At 42.0% G+C, this 22,068-nt stretch overlaps 1 protein-coding gene across 2 annotated transcripts; it reads right to left on the bottom strand.

Moving 5' to 3' along the window:
* Positions 1-593: 593 nt before the first annotated feature.
* On the bottom strand, positions 594-20,228 carry LOC118365061 (atlastin-2-like). 2 transcript variants are annotated; one of them, XM_035746968.2, is made up of 14 exons: positions 20,066-20,228; positions 11,208-11,482; positions 9,130-9,264; positions 8,645-8,749; positions 8,184-8,234; positions 7,549-7,605; positions 7,239-7,331; positions 6,727-6,865; positions 6,014-6,141; positions 5,461-5,517; positions 4,811-4,882; positions 3,057-3,488; positions 2,297-2,311; positions 594-2,182 (listed from the first exon to the last, which is right to left on the bottom strand). In XM_035746968.2, the coding sequence occupies exons 1-14, from the start codon at positions 20,136-20,138 to the stop codon at positions 2,072-2,074; spliced, it is 1,743 nt and encodes a 580-aa protein (XP_035602861.1). In that variant the 5' UTR covers positions 20,139-20,228; the 3' UTR covers positions 594-2,071. The 2 variants fall into 2 exon arrangements, with proteins under 2 accessions (XP_035602861.1, XP_035602862.1); XM_035746969.2 differs by lacking the exon at positions 2,297-2,311.
* Between the last annotated feature and the right edge of the window lie 1,840 nt (positions 20,229-22,068).

Below are 22,068 nucleotides of genomic sequence, written 5' to 3'. Positions count from 1 at the left end.
AGTATCGAACACAAACGTATGGAAACCACACTTGACACCATTCCAGCCCTGACAATGAGCCCATCCCTCTATAGCGCCACCCACCAGCCTCCTGTGCATACAACTTGTGATACAATGGAGTTTCTGCACAAAAATTACAGGTGTTGTGAAGACACCAATCAATGGCCATGTAAACATTGCATATCAGTTGTACAGCCTGAATATCAGTGTTGTGGAAGCTACTCTGAATATGTAGCTTAATTTCTTCACACTGGGAGAAGTTAAGCTACCATTAAGAACAATACATTTCTTGAAAAAGTAGTTCACTACATCCAAACTACTGCTTGATAAATTATCTAAAGCTGACATTTCTACACATTGCAAGAACGAGTCATTCTGGAATTTTGGCTATTAAAACTGTTTCAAATTAGAATTAGGCAGGTCTGATGTCAAAAAAGGTAATCACCTACGTCACCCATATTTTATTTCCCTTTTGCAAAAAAAAAAGTGTGTACTTTAGTTAAATTACTACATGTAGTTCACTACCCCAACACTGCTGAATGTGTACCCCTCGGTCTGTACAAACGGACCAAGCAAGCAAGCATTACTTCATATACTGTGGTATTGTTTTAATCTTGTATTGAAAAATAAATTAACGAAATAACTTTAAACTGCAACAGAAGACAAATTAAGTTAACAAACATTTGTCAGCAGGGGTGGAATTGCAGTGCTCAATGTGGATTACTTTACAAATGTATATAAAAAATAATTTATTGGACATACACAAATCACAAAATCATTCATTTAAATACAGTAAACTGCACAGTGGCCTACCACAACCATTGCTCTTCCACCTACAAAAAAGGTATAGAAAATGTATTTATATATGTATATTTCGTACACATGCCCCATTTTTGATGAGTAAAAAAAAAAAATAACTGTACAAAACAGCACATTGGTGGTAATGGTCTGGATGGAATAATTTCAACAGAATAACAATTCTAATACTAGAATAGAAATATACAAAATGATTCATCTTAAGAGCAACTGGTTGAGAGATGTGAGGAGAGGGTGATGCTGAACTGATAAGCAGGCAGTGGTTGTTCTTACATTGATTTTTATCCATTCACTCAGACAAGTGGGAAGGAAAACAAGAAAGCTCTTACAGAAAAGACGAGTAAATTGTGGTTTAAACAGATCTGTAAACACTGCCTGTCCCAGACAACCACAAACTACTGAGCTGAAAAATGTCCTGCTTAAATAAATTGCCACAAAATGTCCTGTCACTATAACAATCAGTTTCCATGAGGGGGGGTGGATCTCACAAAACATCCAATCAGCAGTCTGATCAAGGAAAAAGAGACGGGCTCATCATTTCCTGCCCTGCTAACCGCTCGTAATGCCGCCTTCTCATTGGGTGCCTGAGTTAGGTGACAAGTGGCTATGACCAATTACAGAGGGTAAAGCTGTAAACTTTGGTTCTATGGGCAGGTTGGCAATGTTAGTGTGGGAAGTGGACCATCAGTCACTCATTTACTCTAACTTTGCGTGTTGCGACACCTGCTCGCTCAGACAAGCAGAGACTGTTGACCACACTCAGCCTAATGTTAGCCTATAGTGATCGCCCAGAGGCTTCAACACCTGGGGAGAGAGACAAGAGTGGTGGGAAAGACAAAAGGAGGAGAGGGGGTGACAAAGGAAGTGGGGGAAAAATAGAATAAAACCAACTGGAGGTGGAGTGAAAGGAGCAAGGAAAGCAAGCTTAATTTGTTCGTTAGTATGTTCATCCATACCAAAAATGGAAATCGTGACAGCTAATCATGCACACACACGTGATAAAACTTAAGCACCCAATGTCACCCTACCCACCCTTAACCTCTTAATCCCCTCAACATGTAATGAGAAAACAAATCAACCATGAAAGTGCCAACCTGTACTCTACATTTGTGGTGAGAACCAGGTATAAAATTCAGTTTTTAAATTCTAAACCAGCATGGCATGGGGACCATGAGCTATCAAAAAAAGAATACATTTATATATAGTCCTAAAAATGGACACTGGAAACCAAGCAAAGGGGGAAAACCGGCAGGGGCTAGTTTTTCTTCTTGACATTGTTGTTGGAGGCCAGTCTCGTTCTCTGGGTCGTTATCAAGGAATCCAACTGGACTCGACTCCTCGCCACCTCAAAGAGTTTGGAAAATATCTGAAAACAAGGCAAGGGAAGTATTGTGTCCATGTTAATGACATTAGTAGTGACGTATTTTTGCCTCCAAAATGACAAAAGATGGGAGCCTTTCTTCCCCTCCATCCACCTCACCTTTCGTGGAGTCCTCTGTGGCAAGCACAAAGTTTTAAAAAAAGATGGAACACTAATTAGTGGGGGAAGTAGTGAGAGAGGTGTCCCAATTCTCTACCCTTCTACCAAAGTGTGCACTTGCACCCTCCCTCAGGTTTAACAATGGTTGAAACTCCCTCCAGGCAACGCTTCCACTAATACATTTATTTTAAACTGGCGGGTGCACACTTCTGGGGAAAGGGTAAAGTATCAGGGTTCAACCAGAGAGACAAAGACAGATAAGGAACCACATTTTGGGCTGATAAGGAAATTATGGTTTAAGAGAAAAGAGGTGTTTTGGTGGTTTTCAGATGACTTAGTTCTAAATCTAATGTTATCTACTGTATGTACACTCCCTATACTGAATGATTGGATCCCTTGATAAAGATGAGCAAAAAAGACACTATAAAATATAATATAAATACTGTGCTATATTGTATGCTGACATTCAGTCACATCCAGATAGGTTAGGAAAAGAACAGGAGAAAGAGTTTGGGAGAAAACACTGAAAGAGTAAGCAGGATGGGGTGAGACAGGAAAAGAAAAGGGAAGAGAGTAGAAAGGAAAAGAGCGAAAGGGAGCGGGGAAAAAATGTATACATTAAAAGGGAGATGAGAGGCGTAGAAATAGAAGTGAGTGAAAGAGCCCAAGCAAAAGAGAAACAGAACATGCAAAATAGTCTGATCAAGAGACGTGCCGCAGGCATTTCTTCCCCCCTAACCTCCACTGCCGGATCACCCACCTGCTCCCACAGGGTCTCGGCCACCTGGTCGATGACGCTGCCCACCTCGCGGAACTCGCCGGAATACTTCACATAGGCCCATAGGCAGAGTGCAGCCAGTGCCACGCCCATAATGAGATTACAAACCATGGCCACTGTGTTGATACCCAGAAAGCCCGTGACCAGCGACGCCACGTACATGGCGAACATGACAACGAAGAGCGTGGCTGGCGTGCGCGCCGCGTAGAAGACGTTCTTGCCATCGTTGTGCTTGATGAAGTTCGTGAAGGCCTCGTCCAGCTCTGCTTCAAGCTGCTCCTGGTAGCACCGGCAGAAGTCCTCGCCGCCCATTTTCTTGACCGAGCGAAAGTGTTTAACCGCCACCTGCAGCAGGTTCGCGTGGCCACGCTCCAGTTGATCGGGGGCCATGTAGGGCTTGTCGCCTCCGCAAACCTGGGAGAAAGGAGAGTTCGCTATGAGGGACACACATACTGCAACTCATTTACTTATTTAATATTCAGTGTCTTATAAGCCCATATGGGCTGGGCATCTGACAGATGCAAGAACATTTCCGATCGCAAATCAACCCCTAGCCTCTAAGTAGACATCTCTTTGCCCCTCAGATCTGGGAGCACTACACTGAACAAAATATAAAACAACGTGTAAAGTCTTGGTTACGGGAGCTGAAATAAAAGATCCAAGAAATGTTCCATACAAAGCTTATTTCACTCAAGTTTGTTTACATCCCTGTTAGTGAGCATTTCTCCATTACCAAGATAATCCATCCACCTGACAGGTGTGGCATATCAAGAAGCTGAATAAACAGCATGATCATTACACACAGGTGTAACTTGTGTTGGGAACAATAAAAGGCTATTAAACTGTGCAGTTTTGTCACAACAGTGCCACATATATACGCTCAAGTTTTAGGGAGACTGCAATTGGCATGCTGACTGCAGGAATGTCCACCAGAGCTGTTAACAGAGAATGTCATGTTTATTTCTCCACCATAAGCAGGCTCTTGTTGTTTTAGAGAATTTGGCAATACGGTCAAGCTTCACAAAATCGCTGGCGACGTGTAACCACGCCAGCCCAGGACCTCCACATCCGGCTTCTTCACTTGTGGGATCGTCTGAGACCAGCCACCCAAACAGCTGATGAAACTGAGGAGTATTTCTGTCTGTAATAAAGCCCTTGTAGGGAAAAACTCATTCTGATTGGCAGTGCCTAGCTCCCCAGTGGGGGGGGGGCTTATGCCCTCACAGGCCCACCCATGACTGCGCTCCTGCTCAGTCATGTGATATCCACAGATTGGGGCTTAATAAATGTATTTAAATTAACCGATTACCTTATATGAACTAACTCAGTAAAATCATTGAAAATGTTGCATGTTGCGTTTATATTTTTGTTCAGTATAGAGCAATACAGAAGAAACAATTTAAATGTGTACATCTTGCACACCAGACTACAAAGGGGTGCTATACACGGGACTAAATCAACAAAATCCTTTCAGATCTACAAGGAGTCATCACATATCTCGATGTAGGCGCTAGGAGAGCACAACTTTGCTAAGAGCAAAAACAGAGCTATTTACAGAGTTTATTTAGAGCAGTCTGATTAAGATGTGGTTAAATTAACAAAAAAAGCTTTACAACTGAATCAATCTCGAGTATTACGTAGCTAGTAACATGCCACAACTCATCTGCACAGGTGTGAACGCTTCGACTGCTTTTATTAGTCAGATGCTTAAAACTGAAAGTTAATTGTTCAATTACCTGCTCCATGCCTTTGTTGTAAATGTCTTTTGCTCCTGCAACAGCTGCAAGGTTGTTGGCTTCAGCCGTTGCCTAGGTGACAGCGGAAGAAAGCAGAGGGGAAAACGCAGCCGTCCTGAGATTAGGTCCCTTTGGTGTATCAACATTATACATACGCATGAAATTCTACTCAAGTTTTAAAGAGGCTATATGGAATACGTGTTTAGAGGGCCCTTTGGGCTTGAGCACCCCCAGAAGTAACGTCTCTGGGGGTGTTCGAGCCCAAAGGGCCCTCTAAATAGATACATCTTGGTCAGAAAGGGGCACACCTACCCACGCCCATGAGTAAAAGCATATATTGTTTGCTAATCGCTCATTGACCAGGTGACATAAACGGTATCATAAGGTCTAAAAGGCTTTGGGATGCCACAAATGTTCATGCTACACAATACATTTGGTCAACGACAAGTGAAAACATGAGCATGCTTCAGAGTTGTATTTACAAGAACATTTTGCAACAGAAAACAAAACAAGATTTTTAAATTGGACAAATTCAGGCAGTACCTCCCAGTTTTACCCCAGTATCAAACTATTCCATTCCATTTCATTTCGTAACACAATCCAGTTATTTCTTAGGGGAATGTACATTGACTATCTGGAGAGTTAATTACCTGTAACATTGACTTGGGATGAGGCAGCTCCTCCCCTTGATATATTTTCATGTATGCCTGTGCCGAAAAAAGAAAAACAAGCAACAAAAAAATTCAGAAGAAGGTATTAAAAGAGCAAAGGTATAGGAGGGAAAAAAAGGTATAAAAAAGGAGAGGTATATATAGTAAATCATATTTTATTGGTCACATATTTAGCAGATGTTATTGCGGGTGTAGCGAAATGCTTGTGTTCCTAGCTCCAGCAGTGCAGTAATATCTAATAATACACACAAATCTCAAATGGAAAGAACATAAATATTAGAATGAGCAATGCCAAAGTAGCATTGACTAGAATACAGTATATACATATAAAATGAGTAAAACAGTTTGTAAACATTAAAGTGACCAGTTATTCCATGTCTATGTACATAGGGCAGCATCCTCGAAGGTGCAGGGTTGAGTAACCAGGTGGTATCCGGCTAGTGACAGTGACTAAGTTCAGGGCACTGGGTGGAGGCCGGCTAATGATGGCATGGTATAAGCTCAGAAGGAATGTTTGAAACGATCGACTTACTTTGAAATACTGTACAAGGTCTCGGCACGTCACTTTGGATCCTCCGATTTCTTTCTCCACCAAGTTCTTCGGGGACAACAAGATTGGAACTAGGTTGACGAGCTCAGTCTTGAAATCATCATCAATATCTAGAGGGAGTAACAAGTGGGAAATGCATTTCTTTTTTGAAAAAAGGTCTGTTGACATTTCCCCTTTAAACCAGTGAAAAATTTACCAACCGCCATCTGACCTTAAATGCAACTATAAAGGCAAACACGTTATAACTTTGAAAGATGACCTTTGTATTGTAATTGATCGCATTTATGTAGCACTTTTCTTCTAAAATCCAAGAATATAAGTCTACAGTGAACCATGTTCCCTATGCACACCTGGATATGAGATAATTGGATGCATATAGCATTATGGTAATTGCTTCACCTTACCTTCTGATTGCCTTGGTAGAAATCTGACCATAATGCTTAGACCTATCCAATCGCTTCAGATCTACAGGAGTGCCTTGGGGTAGGTGCTGGTTTATTTGGAATTGACAGAGTTGGCTAAGGGGTACTTTGACTAAAGCCTGTTTTAGCATGGGCAGCACCATGAACTGTCAATACACTGAAGAGGAAATTGACTATTTTAAAATAGAGATGGCCCTCAATGGTTCATGCTCTCAGAGATAGGTGTGCAATCTTTCCACAAGAGTAATTTAGCAACCTTTTCCTATAGCGTACCTGTGAGTCTGCCATCAAAGTTGGGGTTGGTGGCCACCTTGAGGCCGGGGTGGGGCAGGAGGAAGCAGCCAATGTTAGAGAAGCAGGAGTGGATGTGCTTCCTGACATTCTGCAGCTCCTCATGCTGGTTCTGTTTCACCTGCACACAGTGGAGAGACTCTTGCTTATTCAAGTAAATGGTTGGACAAATATTTGTTTGAATTAGCCCAGTCTCAGATCGGGTTGTGCTAAAACCCTGAAGGCAGCATAGCTGTCGGAGTGTTGGCTTACATTACATTTATTCCTTCAGAACCCAAGTGTGCAGCTTTTATTTTCCTTGTGCTGTACAGCCTACTACTGGTCGTTGTCATACCATTGTCCATAGGAGTTGGCACGACTGCGCAAACAAACCAGACTGTTTGAACAGTGGATGCATAATTAGAACGTGTGTAAGTGCTTTAGTTCCTGAAATGTCAGATAAGTTAAAGCTCTGATTTTCTTAAAACAAATGGAGCAAGTGAAAAAATGCTTACTTGTAATCTCTTCTCCAGGAAACTCTTCCCTCCATCCAAGCCATAGGGATGCTCGTAAGGGTAGCTCCAGTCTCTTATAAGAAACATTAAAGTCTGTTGTGGAAGGCAATTAAGGAATAAATATTGAAGATATTATAGGACTATAGACTTTTCACAAAGTGTCAAGTAATGGCAGCCATATTGAAATAAGACTAGAGATGCCTATTAGCGCCATCACAATTACTTACAGATCTCCTCTTCATTATTATCCAATGAGAAATGGTTTGCAGGCCATTAATTCAGGAAAGGCAGCAGAAAAATGTGACAATACCTGAAAGGGTTTCTCATAGATTTCCTCCAAGGCCAGCCTTCCATATTCGGTAAAGAGCTAGGTAGGGAAAAACAAAAGTCAGCTATAAATCAGAGTAATACTCCACGTCCTCGTTAAAAAGGTCAAATCAGTCAAACAATCTATTAATAACAACGAGAAGTCTTGCAGCTGACTTGCCGTCTAATAGGACAGTGATGTCAGTAACACGCCTCATTTAAGAGTCTTCTGTTGAGTAGGTTTTAGAGAGGCTATATATACAACTTTTGCTTCTTGGGGTGCTCGAGCCAAAAGGGGTACCCTGTACAGTCACATTTCAAGTCAATTTGAAGTTCATTTAGCAATTAAAAACATCCATTGTGTATCTTCAACAAGGGAGGAAGCAGCTATACACTTCCATACAAGTGCTCTACTTATGACCTACTAAGTACAATAGTTCCAATTGCATGGAAGATAATGAAAGGAATATCATGTAGATTTCCCCCTGGAGAGCTATGATATAACAAAGTAAAGATCCTTTTCAAGTTACAGCATCTGTTCGTGGAGTTCAATGTCCAAAGCTCATGGCCAAAACAGTGTTGAAGATTGTAAGTACACCATCCAAAACAATCCAAACACGCACGCGCGCACACACACACCTGGAGATGTTGAAGGTCATCTTCTTGCACATTCTGAGACAAGTTGTAAACCTAACGGGTGACAAATCATCAAAACATCAATAACCTGTACTAAAGTCCAGAGATCACACTTTCAATCAATGTTTTGCATGAATTGAAAAGTTGGTATGGGGAGGAGGAAAGTCTGGTATTCAGTCAGTCTAGAACTAGCACACAACTTCATAAACTGTATTTAACATGCACTCAAGGCATGTCTCAGGAAAATGTCTAATTTTTCAATTCCTCAAACCTGATACTTACTGGCAAAAGGGGTATAGCCAGAGTGGCATTCCTTGTCCAAACAGCCTATAGTCACCCAGTTCCCTATTATTGATTTTTTCAATAATGGCAATTAAACATACGCACAGTGTAGAACTCCCCTACTTCGAGTAATGAATACCTTAATATAAAACGGTACACAACACTGAGGGAGAGTGTCATACCTGTACAGAGCTGGTCATGGTGCTCAACGCAAACAGTGTCGCACAATCTTTGATGGTTGATTGGCTGTCGAAAGCCCCCTGTGTGTCGATTAGAAGAACCGCAACCTTTCAGAGAAAGGATAAATCAATCACAAGTCATATTCTTCACCAATCAAGGGGTATTAAATCAGTTGAAATAACCAAATGGACAACTGGAAATTTGAAATAGTGTCTTTAAAAGGGACATTGCACTCCAAAATCAAAGTTCGTAAATCTGTTTTATAAATCCAGCTATATGCTGCAATCCAAATTGAACGGAGACGATAAACGGCATATAATTTCCACATTTTGCTTCACAACTGATGGCGTTTAATATGGACTCATCGTTTTAGTGGTATGAAAATATCAGAAACTTTACTTTTGGAGAGCAAGGTCTTAAAAACAATTCAACATTTAGTTGGGAGAAAATGTGTGCCCATCCAAGGGAAAAGCAACTTTGTATTTACCCTGCTCCCGTCTGGCTTGTCCACCACAAACACGTCGCTCCATGCCAGGATGCCCGTGGTCTCCCTCTCGCAGCCCCCCCGCCAGGTGAAGCCTGTCAGTGGCTCCTCGTGCCCACCCAGCCAGGAGCAGGATGTCTGAAAGGACAAAGAGGACAAAGCAGGAGATTGAAGTTGAGCCATGTAGCTACAGTGCCACACCTCTGGTTGACTGAAGCAGTCCTCTCTGGCCTTGCCCAGAGACAACCTCTAGCCATTTCCCCTAGACAATTCATGTAAACCTGAAAGGTATAAGCGAGCAATATGGTCCAGTTCCTACCAAGCCTATTAGAGGGCAAGAAATACCACAGTACCTGCTTATACCCATCAGATGTATTCCAGATATGCATGAAGTGTCTAGGGGATAGGTATTTTTACTTATTGAACTCCCCTAACCCAGACCCTCCTGTTTGTTAGCATACTTGAGTTGCATATTGATGGCGATCCCCGCTCAAACCGAGGGCCACACACAAAAGCGTTCTTGCAAAAGCAGGCCACAGTGCCAAGCATTGTGCTGCCCAAAAATCAGCTTTAAGCACAGCTCAAACGGATTATGGTAATCCCCCTAAACAAGTTATGAACAGCGAAAGGTAATTAACTGACAAGAGTTTAGCAAGTTGTGGAAGAAATCCTGATAAGTTGACTCCCTAAGCGTCCGATGAATGGCATGAATGAATTCCTCGCAGCTCTTAACAGTTTTACTTTCAGTGAAAAGTATGAGGACAATGTTTTCGAACTCAAGATAAGTATCATTTCTGGTTAGTTGTGTGATTTCATCTAACAAGTTTGTTTGAAGTCCATCCTTGTAAAATGTTCTATCAGGGCCAATAGAGTGTCCTGAAAGTCCTACTTGTTCAAAGGACACTCATGTTAGCAGATGTCCCAAAGCACTGCCAAGTAGCCCAACACAGGCAACATTTTCAATAAGTGCCACTGGATCATTTCACAGCGCAGTTGCAGCTCTTCAATGCAGCGAAATCCCACAGGTCACAAAGCACTCAGACCCACATTAAGTTCACCAGACATGTGACATGAGCCGTGCTACTGTTCTCACAGGGGTTTGACATCAATTTACATCGTTACGTCGTTTGAGTTTACGTCGTCTCAAAAAAACAAACAAATCCAAAAAAAATTTAACGTTGAACCCTGCCTCATATTCTTCATATTCTACTATGTTCCAGACTGGCGGGTTGAGAGCCAGTGTTTTCATTGCTTTCCTGTGTACTTCCATACCTGGTGGGTCAGAGCATGTGTGTTGTCCGTATAGGCTGCACACTAACACACATGCGGCCACTTAAGTGTTTTTAAGTTGTATATGCCTTAATGTAGCTGACCCCAGGAAGTGTCCTAAATACAACTAATTCTACATGTAACAATGCATGCCTATGTGGTCTCTCTTATGTAGTATATAAGCCTGTGTTTTGCCTGTCATGTATAAAAGCCCATTTAAAGATAAATAAATGCTGCAGTAGCATATTTCCGTTTTCAAAACCGTTTCATAGCTGGTAAATTAATCGCAAAAGTCAGAGCTACGAATCCTATAGCCTATCCCAACTAGTGTTGCAACACTGCCTGGCTGGGGGCGGTGCACACGTGAAGAGCTGAGTGAAAAATAAATGTTTAGAAGCACTGGTACAGGCATAAAAGTAGGTCTAATTTACTTGGAATGAAAGTCTACCGAAGTGAGACTTTGTCCTTGTGTTTCTTGGCTATTTACATTGTTTTGTTCAACCTCTTATGTTTGTTTCAATTGCTAGGAAAGACAAGACAACGCAGCTACGAGTCAGACTCAATCTCACAGGCAGAAACCGTTGCATTACCAAGGTAATCTGTGATTGGGACACAAATATTCAATCATGTACCACATTACTAGTAATACATTTGTTGTTTTAGAAAGATTACAACGCATGAACATCTATTTTACTGGGTTTTGTTGGTGTAATTTGAGTAAAAAAAAACATTTTAACAGTGGCTGGTGGAGTTCATTTTAGGCCTTGATTGTACATGTTGGCTGTACAAGGAACACCTGTGTATAGCCTCACCTGGTTGTACATGAAGCGCAGCATGAAGTCCAGCAGGAAGGACTTGCCCTTGCGGAAGGCACCGGCCACCGACACCACCACCACGTTGAGGTCGCGCACATGCTCCTGCAGCAGGATGCGCTCCAGCGCCGCCTCGTCAAGCTCAAAGGCGTGGTCGTCCTCGTGAGCCACAACGATCTGTACCGGCCTGGCCGACAACGCATCTTCCTCAGACAACAGGGCCTTCTCTTCCTCAGGGCTCATCTTATGAGGCACATCCTCCACCCCATGCTCACCTGGGAGAGATGTTTAGGATCATTAAAGGTCCTCAATTTATAACTTAAAAAGAGGTCAACCTCCCAAATCAGAGTTTAACAATTTCAAACCTGAAAGTGGTTACTGGTTAGATATAAAGTGGATATTACACAGAGATACCTGCATATGCCAACTAGTTCATCCACAATATAACATTTACATTTAAGTCATTTAGCAGACGCTCTTATCCAGAGCGACTTACAAATTGGTGCATTCACCTTATGACATCCAGTGGAACAGCCACTTTACAATAGTGCATCTAAATCTTTTAAGGGGAGGGGGGGGTGAGAAGGATTACTTTATCCTATCCTAGGTATTCCTTAAAGAGGTGGGGTTTCAGGTGTCTCCGGGAAGGTGGTGATTGACTCCGCTGTCCTAGCGTCGTGAGGGAGTTTGTTCCACCATTGGGGGGCCAGAGCAGCGAACAGTTTTGACTGGGCTGAGCGGGAACTGTACTTCCTCAGTGGTAGGGAGGCGAGCAGGCCAGAGGTGGATGAACGCAGTGCCCTTGTTTGGGTGTAGGGCCTGATCAGAGCCTGGAGGTACTGAGGTGCCGTTCCCCTCACAGCTCCGTAGGCAAGCACCATGGTCTTGTAGCGGATGCAAGCTTCAACTGGAAGCCAGTGGAGAGAGCGGATATAAATTCAACTGTGTAAATTTTGGGGGCATATTAACCCATTAAACCATCGTTTTCCACTCAATGATGCTAAGACTCATATGTAGCCATGTTAAACCCATCTAGTCTACACCTTGGGTTAATGGAACAAGGCCAAATCTTGGAACTATAATATCCATTTAAAAATATCAAAAAGGTACTCTGCAGATTCCGGGATGTCAAAGATTATTTTGTTTTCTAAATGTAGTGTTAGCTAGTAGCAAGTTGGTGTGTCTGGTTGCCTTTCTGCTTCCTGTTTTTCTACGGTGTGGTTTAGACCGGTAGTCTATGTCTGAGAGACGCCCGCTCTGATCACACCAGTAAGGTCCTTGGAAGAGATTAAAATAATTTAATTTGTGGGAACCGTCCCTTCAAACATCAGAAACAGCAGACTGCAATCATATCAATAATGGGTCCCAGTCATAAGTCACAAGCTTTGATGTCAAAGGTTCTTGACTTCAGACATGTCAGTATGCCAAAGTAACAACATTCAAGTCAAACGATAGGAGAGCAGTAATCATGAGTAGGCCTAAATGACTATCATTAACCTTTTATGGATGCAATTCAATGAAGAACTACAATATATGCTGATATTTTCTGAATAGTTGAGCTGCTCTTTGGGTGAAACTGAAAGAAAAAACTGAATCTGAAAGAATACAGTCTGTACCATACGCTCCCTGAAATGCACAACAGGAAACAAAGTGGCAGGAACTGCCAAGTTCGCAGTTTGCGAAGGGGTATGAAAAACAGTGGTTAGAGCAGTTAGAACAAAAACGCGCACACACACACACCTAGCAGGCAGACTGTGCAGCCCTGCCAGCGCTACATCAGTCGGCCTCCCCTGCCAAATTCTTTCATTAATAAAGACTGAGGGCTCCTCCCAAGGACAGTCAGCCCATTGGGAGAGGGGGACCATAATGAGGGGCACACGCAGCCACCCTCACCACATTACAGAAGACGACACTGTAGTCATCACCAGCCAGTCAGAACGCAAGACAAATAAAGCCCCGTCATTTCAGACTAGGTCAGCATAACACGAGCGTGACATTTAAGGGGTTTTAAGAGCAAAGCAACCAGTCTTGTGCTAATTGCTAATTGAATAACTTGATAAAAATCTACACAACAAGCAACTGTTCATCATAGCCATGGCCTTGACTGACCACCATGACCGAACGCTTCGTATAAATAATCCTGCCTTGTGCTGCAGTACCGAAACAGCCTGGTGTCTTATAGGACTTAATATGGGCAATAAGGATGCTTGATTGGGCACCTCAATGGGCATCTATTAGAATGTTAAACTAAATACAAGTGTCAGACTAGGGCACAGCAGGTAACATCTGGACAACTCCTAGACAAACCTAAACCTGTACTAAAAAGCATGTTCAATGCAGAATCCTGTGGCCGGAAAACGTCTGTAGGCATAGGCCTAAACCTAGTGCAGCACCGGATTGGGCATCCACGGCCTTGGAGAGTTCAAAGTGTGTGTAGGTCTTTCTTCGTGACCAGCACTAGCTAAACGCACCTGGAGTCGCATTGTTACAGCTGGAATGGAACAAAAGCCTACACACTGCAGCCCTCAAGGAACCCTAATCTAGAGTAACAGCCAGAGGATGACCATTCACAATGTCTCCATTTGGCTAGGCTGCATTACGAACTTGAAAGTGTAATCACTAGCCTCCGTCCCGGTCTACACCACCTTCAGAGTCCTGAAAGGACTGAATGGGTTTAGGCCTACACCGTATCTGGCTGGGCAATATGGCTTTCAGATTACAGGGGGAGTTGGACCGAAAAAGGGTTAGCAGAGGGAAGGTTTAAGATTGATTCGACCCAGTTTTTCATAAAACCGACCCAGTTTTTCATAAAACCGACCCAGTTTTTCATAAAACATGTGAACCCATTGGTTCTAACAGCCTATGAGGATAGACGTGAAGAGGATAGAAGCTTGTTTGGCCAAATTAGCAGCTGGAAGCCAATGCTGCTGGGAGGAGCAAGTGATGTGAACGATCTGACTAGGTACGGGATAAGAGCGAATTCATGGCTCAGGAAGACGCTGCATTATTTTGAGCGCTTTGCTCATATACCAACATGTTATCATGCCAAACGTCAGGGGACCAGCCAAGAGGACTCAAATATGCAAGTGACTCAAATATCTCAAGAGTCTTCAACTATAAGATGCTTTTTGAGGTCTCCTAGCAGGGGAACTACAGCAAGCACACTGGTTTTGTTTGGAACAACACCAGCATCCCCACCATCACACAATTTGTTGTTTATGCAATCGAAAAACCACTCATAATAAATCACAATTTGGTTCAAGTGGGCATAATTTGATAGCTTGTTCGATTGCCATTTTATAAAATACGATCTTATTGTTTGGTTTCTTTGAATTGCCCTGTGAAAGCGTATTGCAATTTCAGTGTGCATAGAAAGGAGTCTTGCGTGCATTAGGCAGTGACTGGGGCAAGAAAAAAAAAAAACTATAGTTATAGGGACATTAATTTTGACAAACCATCATATTGCTTTGATAATATTGCAGTATTATTTTTGCACTATTTGGCTGTACTTGCACCAAAACTCCAGTATTCTTCCTTCATAGCTTGTTCTCCATTGTTTTAAATAGTGAACCAATATGTTTCCAACACTTATTTCCAAGACTGTGATCAATAGCCTGTTTGGAACATCCATTGCAATAAAATTGCAATACATACTGTATCGGTACCTGTGACACACCACCCCAGACCATGACGGACCCTTCACGTCGAACCCGCTCCAGAGTACAGGCCTCGGTGTAACACTCATTGCGTCAACGAAAAACACAAATCCGACCATCACACCTGGTGAGAAACACGCAACTCGTCATTGAAGAGCACTTTTTGCCAGTCCTGTCTGGTCCAGCGACTGTGGGTTTGTACCCATAGGACATTGTTGCCGGTGATGTCTGGTGAGGACCTGCCTTTACAACAGGCCTACAAGCCCTCAGTCAAGCCCCTCTCAGCCTACTGTGGACAGTCTGAGCACCGACAGAGGGAATGTGCATTCCTGGTGTAACTCGGCAGTTGTTGCCATCCTGTACCTGTCCCGCATGTTTTTTTATTTTTATTTTACCTTTATTTAACTAGGCAAGTCAGTTAAGAACAAATTCTTATTTTCAATGACGGCCTAGGAACAGTGGATTAACTGCCCGTTCAGGGGCAGAACGACAGATTTGTACCTTGTCAGCTCGGGGGTTTGAACTTGCAACCTTCCGGTTACTAGTCCAACCCTATTAACCATTAGGCTACCCTGCCACCCCATGTGTGATGTTTGGATGTATCGATCCTGTGCAGGTGTTGTTACACGTGGTCTGCCACTGCGAGGACAATCAGCTGTCCGTCCTGTCTCCCTGTAGCACGGTCTTAGGCATCTCACAGTACGGACATTGCAATTTATTGCCCTGGCCAGATCTGCAGTCCTTATGCCTCTCTGCAGCATGCCTAATGCATGTCCACACAGATGAGCAGGGACCCTGGGCATCTTTCTTTTGTTGTATTTCAGAGTCAGTAGGAAGGCCTCTTTATAGTGGCCTAGGTTTTCATAACTGTGACCTTAATTGCCTACCGCCTGTAAGCTGTTAGTGTCTTAACGACCGTTCCACAAGTGCATGTTCATTAATTGTTTATGGTTCATTGAACAAGCATGGGAAACAGTGTTTAAACCCTTTACAATGAAGATCTGTGACATTTTGGATTTTTACAAATGATCTTTGAAAGACAGGGTCCTGAAAAGGAGACTTTTTTTGTTTTTGTGCCGACTTCAGATACACAGGATCCGATATGATACAAGAACGAGATGTTTTAGTTTGAAATGATTCAGTGCGATTCAGTTTGATTGGAGAGAAAAAAAAAGGTTGATGCACTAACATGTTGCATAAACAAATTTTCCATTCTTAAAAAATTGTAGAAAAATGTGCTGCTTAATGGAGCTCATGAGCTGAATCTGTGAGCTGACGTGTGTATAAAAGATGTAGGTCTATGGCATGTGTGTGTCATGATTTATACACTGGGTGGTTTGAACCCTGAATTTTGTTTGGCTGAAAGCCATGGTACAATAGACCGTATACCACGGGTATGACAAAACATTTTGTTTTAATGATCTAATTAAGATGGTAACCAGTTCATAATATAACAGTAAGGCACCTCAGGGGTTTGCAGTATATGGCCAATATACCACAGCGGCAGTGTCCAGTCACTCTGTATTGCGTTGTGCATAAGAACAGCCCTTAGCTGTGGTATATTGGCCGTATACCACACCACCTCAGGGTTTATTGCTTAATTATGGAGTATGAACCACCTGATCTGAGCCATAAAGGAGATTAGGCATCTACCACCCCACTACCAGATATGGGCAGGGGGGGCAATTTAGCTGAAATCACTCCCCCACTAATTAACTTGTCATTGTTGCAGATTAAGTGTTTGAGCTAGTAATGTATGAATATTTAACTTTAATATTGGATTTCACCCCATCTCAAAATCAAATGGTTTTAACCGTTTGGAAGTTTAGTGAGCTTCTTTTCTCCTACTTTGGCCATGCAGTTTGCCTCGCAGAATGATTACTGTCTTAGTTATGAAATTGTCAACCTTGCCCTGTATATCTAAAAACCTGTATACCTACATTATACACTGATTGTCTAATGCAAAACTACCAAAACTATTGCTGATTGTGAACTTGACAATCAAAAAATTAATTCAAATGTTACATGTAGCAGATGAGTTGTCTACAGTAGCTTACTTTTATTCCGGTAAAAAAAAACACATTTTCAACACAGCATAGATAACAATAACATAGCAACTTACAAAAGGTTGTCACTCTAATAAAGCCTAATATTGCACAAGCCATTTCAGCATTTAAAATCTGAAGATGTGCATGATCAGGAACAGGCTGCCTACCGCACGTTCCCAGTGTTGCGCACTGACCAACAGTTTGACTAGGCTACTGATATTCCCTGGAAGTTGTTTGACATTTGGCAAAATGCCTTTTAGATTTCACAGTTACACGCTTAGTTCGATACTGAAGGAGAGGACGCATCAGTTGTCACAAAACATGGTCTTTTTGGAAGGTATACAAGTAATATGTGCAACAAAAAGTGAATTGTGATTTGTAATGTTTCAAAACGATTTTCTGACCGATGCACGATACATTTGTATCTGTTTGGGACCAATGCCCATTAGTGAATCATAACATCCCTAGTGTAGAGTGGGGACTGTTTTTTGAGCCTCGGAAGTGTACCTCATCAAGCCCTTTACCCAAAGGGCATCAATCAAAAAGCATCAACACCAGAGAGAGTTGTCAAGGTGGGGAGAAATGACAGGAGGGATACAGTGGTGGCAGTAAACTCTAGGCTGCTGCGTGAAGTGAACAGCAGTCGTGACAAATCTGAGAAATCGATACTGAAATGCCATGAATATGAAGCAAGATATTGGGCAAGATGTGATCTATAACCTGCATGACATCAGAAATAAAAAATTATCAAGGCTAGAATTCAATGGCATTTCAGACATGCTGGCATGCCTCCCGTCTAGACTCTAGAGGAATCAACCATTCTTAATAGGTTAGTGCTATGCGGGATTCTTGGGACATCCCTAAACACTAACCTTACAAATTTTAAATGTAAACGTCAATGGGGTAGGGACACTAATCTGTTAAAATCATGCCATAGGTCAAATGGAGCTAACCTAGGCCCTGCAATGTTGTTCACTTAGGCCAATGTTCTCTTGCTCACTTATCAGCACTCTGTTCAGATGCATGCGCAGATATCAGTGTAGGCTGAAGTTGCATAGACATTGCTCTCGAGTCAGTTTGGTATTTCTCCTACTAATCGTTAAGGTCAGGATTGCGAGGGGAAGCTGATCCTAGTCACCATCCTATAGCCAGACATCTCTTCGGTCAGCAGTTGTCCACTGAGACAGTTGTGTCACAGATAATGCCATGTTAGGATGATACCTGGACTCACAAACTCAGTGTATTGCTAGTCAGTAGGCAGTCTAAGTACAAATTAAAGCATACTCAGGTCGTCATTACTGCAGGGGATGTATGTTGGTTGAGAGAGCAAGCTATGCTAAATGGCTGCTCCAACTAAGCTAGCTAGCTGTTAGGTGCAAAAGCTTGGCCTAGGTCTTAGGGGTGGAAATGGGGAGAAAATTGGATAGGAAAACATTTAATTGGATAGCCAGACAGTAGCCTCACACTTTAGAAACAGGAGATGGGCTCCTGCCCTATCCCAATAATAGCTTTCCTTTTACAAATGTGCCATCTTAATCTCCCATGCCTGGATGGATGGTCAGACGCAGTTCTCTCCTTGTATGGAAACTTTTTTATTCCTAACAATTCCAAGAAGTTTTAATTCCTACACCTCTGACCTTGCCTCATTTCAAGAAGTCCAAATTATGTCCACATTAGCAGAACCAACTTAAAGGAATACTTCAGGATTTCAGCAAGAGGCCCTTTATCTACTTCCCCAGAGTAAGAAACTTGTGGATACCATATATTTTAATGCAATTTTATATTAGTTTGAAGGAAATTGCTAACCAACATTAACACATTGACTGGTTAGCATTGGCTCACAAAACAACCTCTAACTTCTTCATACTGGACACATAAAAATGGTATCCAGAAGGTCATTGGACTCTGCGGAAGTAGATAAAGGGCCTCATTGCCAAAATCCAAAAGTATCCATTTAAAACATGAGCTCAAGCTCACATCCCCTTCAACTCAAGCCATTCCTACAACCCCCAATGCTGGCAATGTTCAAAAACACACCATGCGAGACTACCCTAAACTTGTGCATCAATGCAGCAGTGCTAGGTAAGGTTACAGGAACAACTGCTGCAAGTAAACAAACTTGATCTCTAGGGCTTATAGTGGAAGCAGTTAAAGTGCAATGGCCTACTTCCATGCAGTCAGTATTGAAACAGTTAATGATATAGTAGTTGGCAAGCTAAGGTATCAAGTATGCACAGTATTCCAACATCGATGGTCAACTGCCTAGGTAAACTAGCTAGTTAATCCTTTTGAGAGGTTGTGTAAGAGAGTAGATAAGACCAGCTACTACAGCAGCTAACTAACGTCAAGCTGGCCAAATTAATTCCAAGTAGGCAAGGCTAGCTAATTAGCTATTCTGTTTGCAGTAGACTAACGTTAGAGCGTTACCTTCTATCAAACCTCAAACTGTTTAGACAGCTAGCCAACTAAAATAGCTAGCTAGTTACACAAAACACATGTCATTCAGGTCATCATGTACTTAGATCATTCATTTAAAACTAGCCAATAATACTAGCTAGATAGCAGTTTACAAGCTCACGCTAGCTAGCTACCAATAGCTATCGAACAATGACATTGACACTTGAAGATTACCATTAGCTTTGACATAAGGTGGTTCATGCCTTCACATACTGCAGTGTTGGCTAATGGGGCAAGACATACTGGTAGTTCGCTAAAATGGCAAAAAACGAAGATTATCTGGATTTACTAAAACTAGCAAGTAAGACGTAAATGTCAGCCAGATAACATAAATTAGCTAGCTAGCATTACAAAAGGAACAGTCAGTAGCCAGTTTATTGTGTAGTGCTAACTTATTATTCCCGGCTAGGTAGGCTTTGACTTTGTGCACTGAAACATTTGGGTTGTCATAATATTTAGTTTCAGCCAGACCCAATCAAGACGTTCATTTTAATTCAACATGTTCTTCCCAAAATTGAAAAGTGATGTTGAGTAGGAAACGAATAATGGGATGGATGCTCTGCACTGAAACTCGATAGCGTTCCCTCGTCCATGATAACGTAAGCTCAGAATGAAACAGAGATATTATCGTCAATCCCACAAAACAACCTAATTATATTTGTTTAGATATAATTTACAAACTAAGGGTAAATAATACCTTCTTCGAAAGTGCTGTTTTCGCTATTTTGCTGAGAGTGATTCCGATGCTTCAACCCGCTCTTCTCCGCCATCTTGACCCGTTCAAAATAATCAAATTCAGCTGACGTAAAAACCCCAAACCCCTCCCCTTGTCTCTATCGAGTTCAGACGATGTGGCTTTTCCGCAGGGTCCTACATGAATTAATGGAAGATGTAGGAGCATTGTTTTGTGCTTTGATTGAAAGCCTCAACCTTCTGACTGATTTTTGTTTGGATCATTATGGTCTGATACTGGGCATTGTTCCTGCCATGCAGATACACACACACAAATGCCAAAACAATATTTGATCTGAAAATACGTTGAATTTATTCAACATCTTTAATGAACATCATATTGTAGGTTCTATTTGATAGTTAGAGATATAGGGTTGAGTTGTCCATGGGAAGTTTATGCATTTTTCAGTTGATGTTCCAGTTACTGGGTTGGCCCTCGCTACATATTCGTAGCCAGACCCACTGGCTCCAGGTCATCTACAAGTCCATGCTAGGTAAAGCTCCACCTTATCTCAGTTCACAGGTCACGATGGCAACACCCACCCATAGCATGCGCTCCAGCAGGTGTATCTCACTGATCATCACCTCATTTGGCCGCCTTTCGTTCCAGTTCTCTGCTGCCTGTGACTAGAACGAATTGCAAAAATCGCTGAAGTTGGAGACTTTTATCTCCCTCACCAACTTCAAACATCTGCTATTTGAGCAGCTAACCGATCGCTGCAGCTGTACATAGTCTATCGGTAAATAGCCCACCCAATTTACCTACCTCATCCCCACACTGTTTATATTTATTTACTTTTGTGCTCTTTTGCACACCAGTACATGACCATCTGATCATTTATCACTCCAGTGTTAATCTGCAAATTGTAATTATTAGCCTACCTCCTCATGCCTTTTGCACACAATGTATATAGACTATTTGTTTTCCCTACTGTGTTATTGACTTGTTAATTGTTTACTCCATGTGTAACTCTGTGTTTGTTGTCTGTTCACACTGCTATGCTTTATCTTGGCCAGGTCTCAGTTGTAAAGGAGAACTTGTTCTCAACTAGCCTACCTGGTTAAATAAAGGTGAAATAAATAAAATAAAATAAAAAACTGAACCATGTAGATTGTATTATTTTTGTAAATGGTTAGAACAAAATGATGACCATTTTTTCCCCCACAAAATATATGGGCAGACTGCGAACGTAAAATTAAAATATACAGAAATATTTAAACTCCACGTCACTTATCACCAACTCCACAGTTGGACTGAAAGAGAAATAGGCCCAGCTCAGTATAATCCATTATTAGCCATCAAAACAAGTGAAAGCACATGTGAACCAATATAACAACCTGAAGCATCATATTTATATAACTAGGCTACATTCATCTTCACCCCCTTAACTGTGGTACATAAAGCAAAGCATGCAGAGGATTTTAATATTATGTTTCACGCTTCACTGAGTGGACACGTTAAAACAGTCAATGAAGTAAAGATTGACTCAGTGGTCTTCCCATATTGATCCAACATGTTCTCTATCCCTTTTTTTGTCATTGATTAAATGATTAAAGCCTACAAACATGTTTTTCAGTCCCAAACAAAGTCAAACGTGCATCTTCGTGGACCCTTATTAGTTTGTGGTACGAGCGAAGTAGAGCATGCCACGTGGTGCAAATAAGTGGTGGTAGGAAAAGTCCTTGCAAATGCACTGGCCAGTTCACTACATTTACATTACATTTAAGTCATTTAGCAGACGCTCTTATCCAGAGCGACTTACAAATTGGTGCATTCACCTTATGACATCCAGTGGAACAGCCACTTTACAATAGTGCATCTAAATCTTTTAAGGGGGGTGAGAAGGATTACTTTATCCTATCCTAGGTATTCCTTAAAGAGGTGGGGTTTCAGGTGTCTCCGGAAGGTGGTGATTGACTCCGCTGTCCTGGCGTCGTGAGGGAGTGTGTTCCACCATTGGGGAGCCA

Source organism: Oncorhynchus keta, chromosome 32, assembly GCF_023373465.1.
Source record: "Oncorhynchus keta strain PuntledgeMale-10-30-2019 chromosome 32, Oket_V2, whole genome shotgun sequence".
Lineage (NCBI taxonomy): Eukaryota > Metazoa > Chordata > Actinopteri > Salmoniformes > Salmonidae > Oncorhynchus > Oncorhynchus keta.
This window is presented reverse-complemented; position numbering and strand designations above follow the sequence as displayed.

What these genes read in the sequence shown, in the direction of transcription:
- LOC118365061 (XM_035746968.2), bottom strand. Translation starts at nt 20,138, where the DNA reads ATGGCGGAGAAGAGCGGGTTGAAGCATCGGAATCACTCTCAGCAAAAT. An exon ending in ACAAGCCAGACGGGAGCAGG is followed by an intron (nt 8,750 to 9,129) that starts GTAAATACAAAG and finishes TTTCTCTGAAAG; the next exon opens with GTTGCGGTTCTTCTAATCGA. An exon ending in CCATGACCAGCTCTGTACAG is followed by an intron (nt 8,235 to 8,644) that starts GTATGACACTCT and finishes GTCACCCGTTAG; the next exon opens with GTTTACAACTTGTCTCAGAA.